The following is a 16,211-nucleotide window of genomic DNA, read 5'->3' as shown; positions in this document are numbered from 1 at the left end:
ACATTGACATGAATCAGCCACAGATTTACATGTGTTCCCCATCCCGATACCCCCTCCCGCCTCCCTCCTCATCCTATCCCTCTGGGTCTTCCCAGTGTACCAGCCCTGAGCACTTGTCTCATGCATCCAACCTGGGCTGGTGGTCTGTTTCACCGTTGATAGTATACTTGCTTCAATGCTATTCTCTCAGAACATCCCACCCTCGCCTTCTCCCACAGAGTCCCAAAGTCTGTTCTGTACATCGGTGTCTCTTTTTCTGTTTTGCATATTGGGTTATCATTACCATCTTTTAAAAAAAAAGAACTTTTAACAAACCTTGTAGTTTAAACCACTATCTTTATTTGAAATTCAAGTATATGCAACTTAGAAGTCATTGCTCACCTCTTCCAAAGCACAAGCCTTTATTACTTCTTCATATCGTTCCTTTTCATATTTCTTCCCAAATAAAATGTTACTCCTCACAGTTCCTGGAAACACCCAGGGCTGCTGAGAAACATACGCGATCCTCCCGTGCACACTGACCGTCCCCTGGCTCGGGGGCAGCTCCCCTAGCACAGCACTCAACAGTGACGACTGAAACAGATGGGAACACACACACGTGAACCGGGTGCACTCAGGACGGAACACGCCCCGCAGCACAGCCGACCCCACCCTGGTGCTTGATACAGGATAGAACCTTTTCCTACAACAGGATAAAGTACAGCCCTCGCAATTGAGACCAAAAAAAAAACCAAAAAAACAAAACTGAAAATAACACTGATGGTCAACAAAAATGACTGATAAGGAATATATTAATAGTATAAACAATCTACTCTGCCCAAGTATCCCCCCAAATTAAATTCTACTCAGCAAAGAATAATTGAGAATGCTTAACATCCTTCTCTGGCAGAGCTCAGCAGGATATGTATTTTATGTATCTGATGTTTAGTGTGATTATTCCTGCATCTTATTTCCTTTACTTGACAAACACTTGTTCTTAAAAAGCCCATATCCCACATTAGATTTCTGTATTTTGTTGTTTCAGACCAAATGCATGTGCACCTTTCCTTTCAATCTTCAACATCACACAGATGTGGTGTGTATGTATCCTTACCATCAGAGTGCTCATGACACTGGGCTGAAATAATATATTTGCATATCTGCCTTGCCCCAGAACCTGGTTGCCTCTGAAAGGCAGATAGTCAGGGTCTTGCTCATGTCTGTACCTTTATCTCCAGCATGTGGCTGCACATTCACTACATGTGCACTGATGGGATCACATCAAGTCACAGGAGGAAATGCTCAGAGCTTCCAGGAAGAGCCTTTATGATCTCCAGACATCCTGGAAGGACCACTAAGATGAAAAGAAGTCCCCATTGTCTCTGTCTATCCTGAATAGCGATCACATAAATAATTTCCTTTACTGAGGAGTAAAAATTCCCCATAGGCAGTTCCTAACAGGGCACTGTGAAGCACCAAGAAGGAAAAGACAGTGTGCACTTATCCTGATTTATTTGGCCATGAAACATTCTTGTAAAATGAATGTTGGATGGAACACACCTTAGAGAGATGCTGTTCTAGATACACTCAATGCAAACTGAATCACACACAGATCTGGGCTCCATTCTGAGAATTTAACAGGAGCTGTGGTGTTGCATCAAGCTGACAAGACACCATAACTTACCTTTCCTGCTCCCACATGTCCAACCACAGCTAACAGCTCACCAGGTCTGACAGTAAAGGAAAGTCCTTGTAGGGTTGGGGTCTTTGACACCTACAAATTAAAGTTTTTAATTTAATTTAATTTACCAATTTTAATAAAGTAATATAAGCTTTTTTAGAAAGTGAAAAGTGTAACAATAATCAACATAATTGATATGTAAAATATAATCCACATTTTTCTCTTTCCTATTTTAAGATACTGTGTCCTGGAGGCCTCTTCATCAAATCTTATCTCTCTGGGGATTTGAGGCAGCTTTAGCTGATTTTAGGAAGGTTCCTTCTTTTACTAGATTCCCAAATGGACAGAAGAATGCTCCAACTACCACACAGTTGTGCTCATTTCATATTCTAGCAAAGTAATGCTCAAAATTCTTCAAGCTAGGCTTTAGCAGTATGTGAACTGAGAACTTCCAGAGGTACAAGCTGGAATTAGAAAAGCAGAGGAACCAGAGATCAAATTGCTGATATCTGTTGGATCACAGAAAAAGCAAGATAATTCCAGAAAAATATCTACTTCTGCTTCATTGACTAAAGCCTTTGACGATGTGGATCACAACCAACTGTAGAAAATTCTTAAAAAAGATGTGAATACCAGACCATGTCACCTGTCATCTGAGAAATCTGTATGCAGGTCAAGAAGCAACAGTTAGAACATGCAACAACGTGCAATACAGACATGCAACAACAGACTGGTTAAAGATCAGGAAAGGAGTAGGTAAACAGAGTATATGGTCGCCCTGCTTGTTTAACTTTTAGGCATACTACATGATGCAAAATGCCAGGTTAGATGAATCACAAATGGAATAGAATTAGAAATAGAAATAGAATTCTTTTTTTTTTTTTTTTTTTTTTGAATCTAGAATTCTGACAGAATATCAACAATCTCAAACACACAGATGATGCCACTCTAATTGCACAGAGTGAAGAGGAACTAAAGAGCGTCTTGATGAAGATGAAAGAGAAGAGTGAAAAAGAGTGAATGTTGGCTTAAAATTCAACATTCAAAAATCTAAGATCATGGCATCTGGTCCCATCACTTCATGGAAAATAGAAAGGGAGAAAGTGGAAACAGTGGCAGATTTTATTTTCTTGTGCTCCAAAGTCACTCCAGACAGTGACTGCAGCCATGAATTCAAAGATGCTTGCTCCTTGGAAGAATAGCTATGACAAACCTAGACTGTGTATTAAAAAGCAGAGGCATTACTTTGCCGATAAAGGTCCATGTAGTCAAAGCTTCCCTGGTAGCTCAGAGGTTAAAGCGTCTGCCTGCAATGTGGGAGACCTGGGTTCGATCCCTGGGTCGGGAAGATCCCCTGGAGAAGGAAATAGCAACACAGTCCAGTATTCTTGCCTGGAGAATCCCATGGACGAAGGAGTCTGGTGGGCTACAGTCCACGGGGTCACAAAGAGTCGGACACGACTGAGCGACTTCACTATTCACTATAGTCAAAGCTATGGTATTTTCAGTAGTCATGTATGGATGTAAGAGCTGGATCATAAAGAAGGCTGAGCACTGACAAATTGAAAGGGTTTGCAAAAATTTTGAACTGTGGTGTTAGAGAAGACTCTTGACAGTCCCTTGGACAGCAAGGATATCAAACAAGTCAATCCTAAAGGAAATCAATCTTGCATATTCATTGAAAGGACTGATGCTGAAGTTGAAACTCCAATACTTTGGCCACCTGATACAAAGAGCAGACTTATTGGAAAAGATCCTGATGCTGGGAAAGATTGAAGGCAGGAAGAGAAGGTGACAACAGAGAACAAGATGATTGGATGGCATGATCAACTCAATGGACGTGAGTTTGAGCAAGCTCCGGGAGATGGTGAAGGACAGGGAAGTCTGGTATGCTGCAGTCCACGGACTCGCAAAGATCTGGACATGACTAAGTGACTGAACATCAACAACAGAAATATTGGAGTGGTTATCCATTCCCAGGGACAGAGGGGCCTGGTGGGCTGCAGTCCCCGGGGCCACAAAGACTTAGATACAACTGAAGCGACTGACACTTCACACCTCAGCTCAAAACATTAGATCTGGGTTTTCAAGAAAAGATATATTTGTGCTATTTATCTTTTCTTTAAGGTGATCCTATTGTATAGCCCAGGGAATTATATTTAACACTTCGTAATAAACCATAATGAAAAATAAGCTAAAAATTAAAAGAAGATTTACATACTTTAAGTTCAACACGTGCTTATACACTGAAAGCTCTCTTGAAAATGAAAAAAAGTGCAACATGTCAAATGCCTCAGACTGATTTTACACTTAAGCTCCATTCATTCAAACCTTATTCCTGATTCTGAGCATTTTTATAACATATTCTCAGTAAATGAACAAGTCACATTTTACAGTATGTGTAAAATCTCAAAATTCTCCAATAAATCTATGTCACAGTTGTCTTTTACCAGTCACAATTTTGGAATGGAAGGTTTCTTACCTTTTCCCAAGAAGCTGTAAAAGCTTGCACATCCACAATTGTTTTACCATCTGATGGCAGCAGAAGGTAGCACTGTGATATCTCATCAAGCAACAGAAAGTTCTACAGAAAAAAGCAAACCATAGATTGTTTATACTGCAAGAACAAAGCACAAACAAAGCAATTCCTTCCCTTGAATTTGCAATAAAAAGTTTTATATCTATCATCATTTTACAACTGAATTTTATTAGGTCTTGGTTCACATGAGAAATATTAAATAGTATATAGTATATAATATACCATTATTATAGTATATATACACCTAAGTATAGAATACAGTATAGCACATAATATAGCATATACATATATATATATATATACGTGTGTGTGTGTGTGTGTGTGTGTGTGTGTTTCTGTGCATGTATAAAACAGATAAATAAAGAGTTCCTGGCCATGGGGCTATCTTTTTTATTTTCTCAACAAGTGTACAGGTTCCTAAGAAAAAAATATGGCTTCAAGCTCCAATACATTTAGAACCTGGACATTTTTATTGCTTTACTTTTGTGTTACCAACAATAAACAGGTGAGCTGGTAGGAAATTATTTCATAAATACTAATTGAATCCCACCAGGTGCCAAGCACCATGTGGCACTGCTAGGACACAGAGAAGAAGGCCCTTCCCAGGCCATCAGGAAGCAGGTGGCACAGGACAGGCTGGGAACACAAGATCAACGACAGAGACTTTGAGTGCAAACCCTGTACACTCTGCTTTCCCCCTCGTGTGTGTCAATACCACATCACTGCTTGTCATAAATTATCACTTAAGTCATCATTCTAAAAAGAAAATGCCATTGTTTCTATGTCTTAAAAAATATTTTACAAGCAGCTTTTCACAATCACTGCCTCTTCTTAGTCAATGCCCTCTCTCCTCCACAGCAAGAATGGCTGCACTTCCCACTTCTTGTTATCTTCTACACCACTTAGCAGCTAATTGATGCAAAGTAGTAGAATAAAACAAAGTCTCATAAACTGCTACAAAGCTGACAAACACATACAAGAAAACTCCCTCTTGCCTTGCAAATGCTAAACATAATTCAATGAGAAAAGCTAGAGTAATAAAGATACTGAAAAGACAACTTAGACCACTCCCACTCCCCAAGGTCCCCAAAAACTGTGAACATGAGGCAGAGACTGTTGGCTGTCCTCAAAACCTGCTCTCGTTCTTCTGAGGTAACAAACCTGGATTTTAGCTGCACGTGGCAGCCTGGAAGGAGGCCCTGATTCCAGGCTCCTGAGAAGACAGGAGCAGCCCCATGACTAAATCCAGGGCAGTGGGGAGTGACAGCAACCAGGACCTTCCTCTGCCCCAGCCTGGGCCTTGTGGGCTACCAGCGGGGTCAAGTCACATGCAGTGGAGTAACATAAGAAGAGAGAAAGAGTCTGGGTCCCAACGCCATGGAGGTTCACACTAGCCATGGTACTAGTTATGAGGTGAATTGGATCCCCACAAAAAGATAAACTGCAATCCTAACCACAGTTACCTCAAAATGTGACTTTATTTGGAAATTTGGTTGTTGTAAATATAATCAATTAAAATGAGATCACAGTGGAGTAGGGTGGGCCCTGAATCCAATATGACTGGAGTCCTAATGAGAGACGCAGACACAGACACACAAAGAAAAGCTACCTGATGATGGAGACAGAGGCTAGAGTGATGGCAGTTACAAGCCAAGGAATGTCAAGGTTTGCCTGCAACCACTCAAAACTAGCAGAGACAAGAAAGGACGCTCCTTTATCGGATTCAGAAGGATCCTGACCCTGCTGATACCTTGATTTCAGACTTCTAGCCTCCAGGGCTGTAAAATAATACTTTCCCTTGGTTTTAAGCCACGTGGTTTGTGGTACTTCATATCAGCAGCCCCAGGAAACCCATTCAGAGCCTCACAAGGATTCTTGCATGAGAGAAAAACAAATGACCTGTGTAAGCAGCTTTAGCATGGGCACTTCTGGGACCCACAGGCAAACCAAATCCTAACCCATATAGGGGGCAACTGACACAAGCATGTGAGGATGTTTAAGAAAGAAAACAACACCAAAACAGTAATCTACCACCTTAAATATCTTGACACCCCATCTATCGTGCCTCAGAGTCATAAATGTGATAGCAAACTTCTACTTCAAAAGAAGAACAGGTAAACACTGAATGTGAAAACCTTTGTGCAGAAAAGGAAAGATGTGGTCCTTACATTTCTGTCAAATATCAGCTGGTGGAAGATGCTATTCCTTCATCCCCTCTGCCTCTCATTCAAGCTCACTGAGAACATAACACTGGGCATGGAGACTCCTACCATCCCCAAACTGTCCATCCCCTGTCCATCAGGAGGCAGGATGGACAGACCGTGGTCTGAGGACACAATCGCAGACTCTCAACCACCGCAGCCTGAGTCCTCTCTCCACACCACTTCTCCCATCGTCAACCAGGTACCAGCTCTCGTCTATTCTAACACAATTCATCTCTCTCCCAATTCTCTTTTCCTCTTGAAACAAAATAATTTCAGAATGTCACTCACCATTAATTATCTCAGTAATGCAACTTTTCTTTTTCTGGTTCCTTCCCCAGCCCTCTCCAACATCACTGACCTACCCCAAGACAACTCCCTCCTGATCTCCTTACAGCCCCTCTGAGAGTGTCCACATGCTTAACACCCCCCAGTGACCCATAGCACCTAAGTCCACTCACCCCAGGTGGTGTCTGCCTGGACACCCTGAGTATTGACCCCAACCACCCTTCTGGGTCCATTTCAAATACTAACCATACTGGGAACCAGCTTGGCACATCCCCAGCTGGCACTGCCCTCCCACCTCTGAATTCCCAGAGGAATATTAGGTCACACAGAGGGGAGACACTATGTCATCCATGCACTTATACAGTCCCAACTTCAGCTAAGACTGAACCTTACACAGTCTAAGCTGACACAGCAACAAGCAAAAGATTATGAGACATGCTTGGACCTGGGGTCCTTTATGGGAGCACTTGCACCTGGGCAAACGTCTCCTTGAGCAACAAAATACAAAGAAATCCTAAGGGACTAAAAATAACCGCACACATGCAAAGGCGATCATGAACAGCAAGACACAAAAACACCACAAGCCAACTGGCATTTCTGAGGTGCTGGGAGCAAATCAGCATACTGCATACAATCTTGGCACATGGCACCTACAAGACAGTAGGCAGACCACATAAGTCACCCCTCTGGCTAACACCACCAAACCTCCCCTACCCTCACCCCACTTAAGGAATCAGCCTACCCTTCTCAAAGAGTCAACAGGGCATCAGTCTCTTGTTTTCATACTTTGTGCTGTAGCACAAGCCTCAGTAAAGCCTTGCTTGATTTTCTTGTCTGGCCTATTATCAACTTCTATTGATTAAAAAGACCTAGGGCCCTGGAGAGTAATGTATATGTTATATATCTGGTCTAGACAGAATCAAATTCCAGTTTCAGCTGAAGCATGTAACCAAGACATCAATACTGAATGTGTATATATTAGAATAGAAATTCCTCACTTTGAAACAAAAAATAAAGAAGAGGAAAATTATGCCCTAAGTGAAGAATTGAATTTATTGACCACTTGTCCACAAATAATAGCTCTGAGGGGAACAGATGTCACAGTCTTCCAAGGGTTAAATGAGACCCCATTCAACACATGATCAGCTCGTAAAGGCACCAGAAGTGCTGGCTGCATTTTTCTCCAAGACTCACTCTGATGAAAAAGCTGAAATTAAATGGCCATTAGAACCATGAAGTACAGACCCAGAACAGGTTATGCAGGAAAGTACCAATATCAGAATTGCAGCTAAAGAGACTGATTTGTTTGTGGCTGGTAACGGAAAACCTAAAGCTGCTTTTGAACAATATAATCCCAAAGACACATTTTACTGAATGTTAAAGTTACTGAAGACTTTTAGTGAGTGCTTTGAAGTTGAGATCTTTTGCGATCCTATTCGAGTCAACCAGTGCTGAGACCATGGGTCCCCCTTCCTCACTCAAAGATAAATAGAGAGACTTCTTGGGCTTATGAGGTCATCATAAACTATTCATTTTCACAGAGTTGATTCAATCTTCATTTTAAAAAGAAATACTTGAGCACCTCCTGTGTGCCAGGCCCTTGTCTTAGTGATAAAAATTATTTACCCCTGACTATTCAGGGACAGTTAGTTTAAAAAAGGAGACAATAGGTATGGGGGGAATCACAAGTTTGAAAGGAAGAGGGCAGCTAGAGACAGGCTTAGACACTAAATAAAATAAGGACAGGAACAAAAATGCAGAGATCAACAAGAAAACATCTGTAAAGGAAAGAATCCATTTTTGAACACAGAGAAATAAGTGACTCAGAGGCCACTCTTCCTGCCCAGGGAACAGGGACTTCTCAGCAAGTTCCTCCCCTCCCAGCCCAGAGAGGAACCCTTGTCAGCCCAGGACTGTGCACAGTCCCTGCCTAGTCATTCCAGTCAGCACAGGAGACGCATCTGTTTGCTTCTCCTGCTTTTAGACATTTTAATTGTCCTGCAGCCATTATTGCACATCAAGAGCCTGTGCTGCTGCTGTTTATACTACAGGTCCTAAACAAGCATGGATCTTACAGTACTTTTAACGCATTTTACCTAAGAAAAGAGGGGAATACATACATTTTGGAAAGATTACCAGCTTGGCACTGGAAGAGTTAAATCTTATCTAACTGGCACACAGTGATACCACATAAAAGAGCATTTTAGGTAAAATTTGCCTATAACTTTAAAAAGTTATTTTTCACTAAACCTTGATTCTTTGGATGCTGACGACAGTCTCTGACACCTTCTCAACAGCCATGGGGAAGTAGAGGGTGCTCGAACACCTCAGAGCCTCGAACAGTGTCACCACCACAAACGCTTGGCTGCCTGTGATCAGGTTGTCAAGGACCACATTGCTGATGAAGGTGACAAAAATCATGATTTTGCTCATAGCGAAAAATGATGCCAAATTCATGCCCCTAAGGTAGGAACTTCTCAGAATCGTGGAGATTTCCTTCCTGTAAAAGAAAGTAGGACATAGGTTTTATAAGAAGCATCAACATACAAGACATGAATTCAGTGCCCTATGTAAGTGGCCCCTTTCCTAGGGAATGGACACAGATAAAGAAAATCCATCCCTCACTCATGCAGACACTGCACACCCAGGGGTCTGTCCCAACACCAGGACCACACACTTCATCTCCACTTCACTGTTTCTGTTACACTTTCAAACATTTAGGAGGCTTTCTCTTACACTTTCAAACATTTCGGGTCAATCAGACTGGGTTTGAACATTCATTCAACAAACATTCATAATCACAAGTCCTGTGCTGGGCTCCTCACAAAAAAACACACACTGTCCCCTCCAGGAGCTCATGAACTTATAAGGAAAGAGAATTAGCAACCACAAAATTGAGAGACATTAGACAGAGATGATCAGCACAGCCCCCACAGGAGCTCAGGGCAGGGGCATGTAACTCGGAACAGTGGAGTCAGGGCAAGTCACACACACGTGGACCCTGAGATGAGCTGGAGTCAGTCAGGCTGGGTGGAGGCCAGAGAAGAAGGAAGATGGGCTCCTCAAAAGTGCAAAGTAAGAGGTGACAACATGGGGTCAGAGAAATGCTCATCAGATATTTAAATAAAATATAGAAAAACAGTTTACAAACATGAAGCAAAGCAAAAGGGACAGTATTTTCATAGCTCCATTTGAAATTAATAATAGTGATTCATGAACTTTCATGGAGGCAAAGAATCCACCCCCAATGCAGGAGACACGGGTTCAATCTTCCTGACTTGGGTCAGGAAGATCCTCTGGAGGAGGAAATGGCAACCCCTCCAGTATTCCTGCCTGGGAAATCCCATGGACAGAGGAGCCTAGTGAGCTACAGTTCATGGGGTCACAAAGAGTCGGATACAACTGAACGAATAAGCACAACAATGAAGAATAATGATTCATGCAGTTCGGCTGGATACAGGTTCACCCAGTCTCTATAATCTCCACGTTTAAGGGCCATCAATATAAATTACAATTTTAATTTGAATGTCATTGTCTCAAATACTATCTTAAAAGCATTGCTTATTGGGATTCAAGATATTAAGACCTACTTAGAATTTCATTTCTATATAAGTAAGAAGCATATATTTTTTCTTTTGAGGAGATGGCAAATGGGAGAGCAGGTTAAATGATTTCTCCACTATTCTCCTTAACACTCCTGCAACATGTGGGGGATGCAGTGAACAGTAAGTATTTAAGTTCATGCTAATGTGAAGGTGAACTTAAATGCTTCTTTGGTAAGACATCTAAAGCATCCAATAGAATAGGAAATAAAGCATGAAAATATGGAGTGATATCTATATAGATAAACTTACCTTCTCAAGCTGGTAATAAGGTCTATAAATGACTTTTCCCAAACATTCGTTTTTATTGTTCTGATGCCAGTTATGACTTCACTCATGGTCCTGATCCTGTCGTCTGTGAGAGCTGTGATCTTACTCCTGAGGGGATAGACATAAGAGATGAGCCTTAGTGACCACAGCCCAAGTTTCCTTTCCAGCAGCAGCAGAGGGCACAAGGGGGAGTAGCTAGGAAGCAAACGGTTCTCTACAGCCCTTTTGCACTTAGAACACAGGCAGTTCCTAATCAAAGTAGAAATGAAAAAAAAAAAAAGGCTTCAATTAGAAAGTCAACCATTCAGCCCATTTCAAGAAGCAACTTGGAGAACATGAAGCATCGGCTAAGGAAGACCTGAAATGAATCAGATACAAACCATTTGCTCAAAGAGGTCACAAGCAGGAAGGAAAGGCAGAAAGACACCTAGGAAGACAGAGTCTGTGCTGTAATAAAATAGGAGAGAATTTCTGGGGAGCAGAAAAAATGGGACTGTTAATTCTACCAGGAAAGGAGAACAAGAAGAGCTTCAGAGACCTGGTAGCACTGGAACAGGGCCTCGAAGGATAGGGAGTATTTATCTCTCCAACAAAGATGGGAAAGGAAATTCTAAATACAGAAAGACACCAAGCACAGACCTGCACACACACAACACACACAAGAACTCAGTGAGCTTCAAATAGCACAACATCTCCATAACCTGACAATCCCCCACCTCCAACCCTCTGGGACCTGCTTCAGGTCTAACTCAGCAGAAGGCTCTTCACCACCAGCCACTTTTCTACCACATGTGCTGCTGTGAATGTGGGGCTTCATAAAGATATAAGGAAGATCAGCCTGGCCCTTGGGGTGCTTATAACTTAATGGCAACATGAACATAAATGCCTGAAAAGGCTCCAACACAAGTAAAACAAAACTATATGCATCAAGAAATGGACCTACAAGATTATTACTATTTAAAAATATTTAAATAACTTGGACATGGGTAAATTCTGCTGAGGTCACTCTACTTGAACAGATATGGTGCCAAGAGGAGCCAGTGAATGCCTTCACTGTTCTTGTTTCAAGATGGGCCTTCAGCTTAAGGCTGGAGCCTCCACTGGCTAAGCCTGAAGGGTCTATAAATCACACAAAGAAGAAACCAGAGAAGGCATTTGTCTTGTTTTTTGAACAAAAGCATCGAACAGACTGTGGATGTTACCAATTACATATTATCAATTTTTAAAAGAAGTGTTTCTCTTACCAGAGTGATGAAAACAACTTCCCTATGCAGCTTTGCAAAAGCAGAAGAATAATCGCAACTGCCATCCCAGCAAGACATGACATTCCTATTTCCATCCAGAGCAGGGCAGTCACTGTGATAGCCTGCAGTGGCCCCAACCACAGATAGTGCAAGAATGTTGTTACCTTAAAAAAAGAAAGATAAGTCTTCTTAGGACTGTATACAATAAAACCAGTAAGAACACAGTGTAGAAAAAACCTGCTCTGAAGGAAAAGACAGAATCTAAACAGAAATGATCTCAGTGGGTTTTAAACCTGCTAAAGCAGAAATCCAAGTGTCCACCTGCTCTGGGGTTCCCTGGCACCCCAGGAAAGCCTATATTTTGGTACTTACCACTCTCTCCAGTAATTACTTGCGTATTTACCTCCCTGATAGGCTGTGGCTTCTATAGGGCAGAAACTAAGCTTTATTCATCCCTGAAACTGAGTAACAGCCTTACTTCATGTATAATGAATGAATACTTGAAAGAGGAGTGTCTAGTGCAATACAGATCTGGCCAACAGCTAAAACGCCCTGGGTCATGCTATCTATACCCAACAGCTAAAACGCCCTGGGTCATGCTATCTATACAAAAGGTCAGTGGAAAAAAGACTGTGGAGGAGACAGCAGACAGGAGGCTGTGTCTGGCTGGGGACCACCCTCTTGGCATATTCCCTGAAGGCTCCCTATGCAGCAGGCACTGAACAGGGTGCAGCAGAAAGAACAATCCTTGCCCACCAGGCCTTCATCACCTAGAGAAGGAGGAAGACAGTATAGCAAAACCCACACCACGTGCCAAGAAGGACTGCTCCAGGAAGACCCCAGGAACACTAACCAAGCTGGGCAAGAACACTGCTGACTATTTATTATTAGAAAAACAAAACTTTCACTTATGGAAAAATAAAGGTAATTACATCTAAGTTGCACAGGGAGAAATGAAAGTTGGATAAATAGAACCTTTGTCTTACATCCTCAATGGAATCTTGGCTGACACCAAACCCTGGCACCTGGCATCCCAATAAAGTGAACCCAGTGAGGACAGGAAATGGAAGAGGATCCCTCAGGGGCAGCTTACCTGATCAAACCTGTTCACATCGTTAGACAGCAGGTTGACTATCTGGCCTGTGGTGGTCTTCCCCCTGGACGAGCTACTCAGGCGAAGGGCCTGAAATGAGAGAGGGAGACAGATATCCGGATTCCTAAGGTAATACCAAGTCATTTTAGAATATAACACAATGGAGCATGCGTTCCTGGGGTCTTGAGTGGTGTCAGCACGAGCAGGGTTCTAGGGACCCTCATTTAACCTTTAACTCTTCAGTGTGGCAGCAGCCCCGTCCACAAGGAAGGCAAAGGGAGGAGCAGAAGGAAGAAGAGAAATCCGCCCTGCCCCACCCAGTTTCAATGAACTTGGACCTGCCTGAAGGATAAAAGATGTAGGTTTACACTTAAGAGACAACTAAGTAATTTTGAGCCAAATTAGATGAGAGTGGAGAGGCTGCCTTATTGTGATCCACAGACTCGAAGGCTTTGGCGTAGTCAATAAAGCAGAAATAAATGTTTTTCTGGAACTCTCTTGCTTTTTCAATGATCCAATGGATGTTGGCCATTTGATCTCTGGCTCCTCTGCCTTTTCTAAAACCAGCTTGAACATCTGGAAGTTCTCGGTTCACGTATTGCTGAAGCCTGCCTTGGAGAATTTTCTAAAGAATACTTTACTAGCGTGTGAGATGAGTGAAATTGTGCAGTAGTTGGAGCATTCTTTGGGATTGCCTTTCTTAGGGATTGGAATGAAAACTGACCTTTTCCAGTCCTGTGGCCAATGCTGAGTTTTCCAAATTTGCTGGCATATTGAGTGCAGCACTTTCACAGCATCATCTTTCAGGATTTGAAATAGCTCAACTGGAATTCCATCACCTCCACTAGCTTTGTTCATAGGGATGCTTTCCAAGGCCCACTTGACTTCACATTCCAGGATGTCTGGCTCTAGGTTAGTGATCACACCATTGTGATTATCTGGGTCATGAAGATCTTTTTTGTACAGTTCTTCTGTGTATTCTTGCCACCTCTTAATATCTTCTGCTTCTGTTTGGTCCATACCATTTCTGTCCTTTATCGAACCCATCTTCACATGAAATGTTCCCTTGATATCTCTAATTTTCTTGAAGAGATCTCTAGTCTTTCCCATTCTATTGTTTTCCTCTATTTCTTTGCACTGATCACTGAGAAAGGCTTTCGTATCTCTCCTTGCTATTCTTTGGAACTCTGCATTCAAATGGGAATATCTTTCCTTTTCTCCTTTGCTTTTCACTTCTCTTCACAGCTATTTGTAAGGCCTCCTCAGACACCCATTTTGCTTTCTTGCATTTCTTTTCCATGGGGATGGTCTTGATCCCTGTTTCCTGTACAATGTCACGAACCTCCATCCATAGTTCATTAGGCTCTCTATCAGATCTACTCCCTTAAATCTATTTCTCACTTCCACTGTATAGTCATAAGGGGTTTGACATAGGTCATACCTGAATGGTCTAGTGGTTTTCCCTACTTTCTTCAGTTTAAGTCTGAATTTGGCAATAAGGAGTTCATGATCTGAGCCACAGTCAGCTCCTGGTCTTGTTTTTGCTGACTGTATAGAGTTTCTCCATCTTTGGCTGCAAAGAATATAGTCAATCTGATTTCAGTGTTGACCATCTGGTGATGTCCATGTGTAGAGTCTTCTCTTGTGTTGTTAGAATAGGGTATTTGCTATGACCAGTGCATTCTCTTGGGCAAAACTCTATTAGACTTTGCCATGCTTCATTCCATACTTCAAGGCCAAATTTGCCTGTTACTCCATGTGTTTCTTGACTTCCTACTTTTGCATTCCAGTCCCTTATAATGAAAAGGACATCTCTTTTGGGTATTATTTCTGCTTTACTGACTATGCCAAAGCCTTCGACTCTGTGGATCACAATAAATTGTGGAAAATTCTGAAAGAGATGGAAATACCAGATCACCTCACCTGCCTCTTGAGAAACCTGTAGGCAGGTCAGGAAGCTACAGTTAGAACTGGACATGGAACAACAGACTGGTTCCAAATAGGAAAAGGAGTACATCAAGGCTGTATGTTGTCACTCTGCTTATTTAACTTATATGCAGAGTACATCATGAGAAACACTGGGCTGGAAGGAGCACAAGCTGGAATCAAGATTGCCGGGAGAAACATCAATAACCTCAGATATGCAGATGACACCACCTTTATGGCAGAGAGTGAAGAGGAACTAAAAAGCCTCTTGATGAAAGTGAAAGAGGAGAGTGAAAAAGTTGGCTTAAAACTCAACATTCAGAAAACTAAGATCATGGCATCTGGGCCCATCACTTCATGGCAAATAGATGGGGAAACGGTGGAAACAGTGTCAGACTTTATTTTGGGGGGCTCCAAAATCACTGCAGATGGTGATTGCAGCCATGAAATTAAAAGACGCTTATTCCTTGGAAGGAAAGTTATGACCAACCTAGATAGCATATTAAAAAGCAGAGACATTACTCTGCCAACAAAGGTCTGTCTGGTCAAGGCTATGGTTTTTCCAGTAGTCACGTATGGATATGAGAGTTGGACTGTGAAGAAAGCTAAGAGCCGAAGAATTGATGCTTTTGAACTGTGGTGTTGGAGAAGACTCTTGAGAGTCCCTTGGACTGCAAGGAGAGCCAACCAGTCCATCCTAAAGGAGATCAGTCCTGGGTGTTCATTGGAAGGGCTGATACTGAAGCTGAACTCCAGTACTTTGGCCACCTCAAGGGAAGAGTTGACTCATTGGAAAAGACCCTGGGGCTGGGAGGGATTGGGGGCAGGAGGAGAAGGGGACGACAGAGGATGAGATGGTTGGATAGCATCACCGACTCGATGGACATGAGTTTGGGTGGATTCCAAGAGTTGGTGATGGACAGGGAGGCTGGCGTGCTGCAATTCATGGGGTCGCAAAGAGTCGGACACGACAGAGTGACTGAACTGAACTGAACTGAACTGAACTGGAGAGGCTGCCTTAAGGAAAGAAATTCAGAGACTTGGACTATAGATCTGGACTTAATCAATTCTGTGGGTGACGATACCTTTGGCTTAGTTGGTTCATTTTGAAATGAGCAAGTATAATGTTCAAAATACTGTTCCTGTGAGGAAAATCTGTGTTTAATGCCAGATTGCTAACTTTGCAAAAAATACAACCTGTGTTGCACAATCTCTTTATTTTGTAAGAAAAATGTCCTAGAGATCTGAGGAAACAATAGACACCAGGAACTGCTACAACAGACCACCAACTGGAGCCACTGATCCAAACAAAATGTCATCGTTTATAAAAATGTTTCATTTATGCCTCAAATTAAAGAAGAAAACCAATGATCAAGTGAGAATGTAAA

General features: G+C 42.2%; 1 protein-coding gene across 7 annotated transcripts in view; it reads right to left on the bottom strand.

The window, feature by feature from the left end:
• The window catches only part of LOC133049208 (ATP-binding cassette sub-family C member 4-like), a 161,194-nt gene that overhangs the window by 113,377 nt on the left and 31,606 nt on the right, over positions 1-16,211 (bottom strand). For all 7 annotated transcript variants that reach the window (XR_009691242.1, XR_009691241.1, XM_061133158.1 and 4 more), the window contains exons 5-11: positions 12,898-12,987; positions 11,805-11,968; positions 10,543-10,668; positions 8,939-9,188; positions 4,143-4,244; positions 1,664-1,753; positions 382-573 (exon numbers count right to left, since the gene is read on the bottom strand). Coding sequence is in view for 5 of the 7 variants with exons in the window: in XM_061133158.1 (XP_060989141.1) it covers positions 382-573; positions 1,664-1,753; positions 4,143-4,244; positions 8,939-9,188; positions 10,543-10,668; positions 11,805-11,968; positions 12,898-12,987 (1,014 nt within the window). In the remaining 2 variants the exon portion in view is untranslated. The remainder of the gene's footprint in view (positions 1-381; positions 574-1,663; positions 1,754-4,142; positions 4,245-8,938; positions 9,189-10,542; positions 10,669-11,804; positions 11,969-12,897; positions 12,988-16,211) is intronic.

Source organism: Dama dama, chromosome 30 (genome assembly GCF_033118175.1).
Source record: "Dama dama isolate Ldn47 chromosome 30, ASM3311817v1, whole genome shotgun sequence".
Lineage (NCBI taxonomy): Eukaryota > Metazoa > Chordata > Mammalia > Artiodactyla > Cervidae > Dama > Dama dama.
This window is presented reverse-complemented; position numbering and strand designations above follow the sequence as displayed.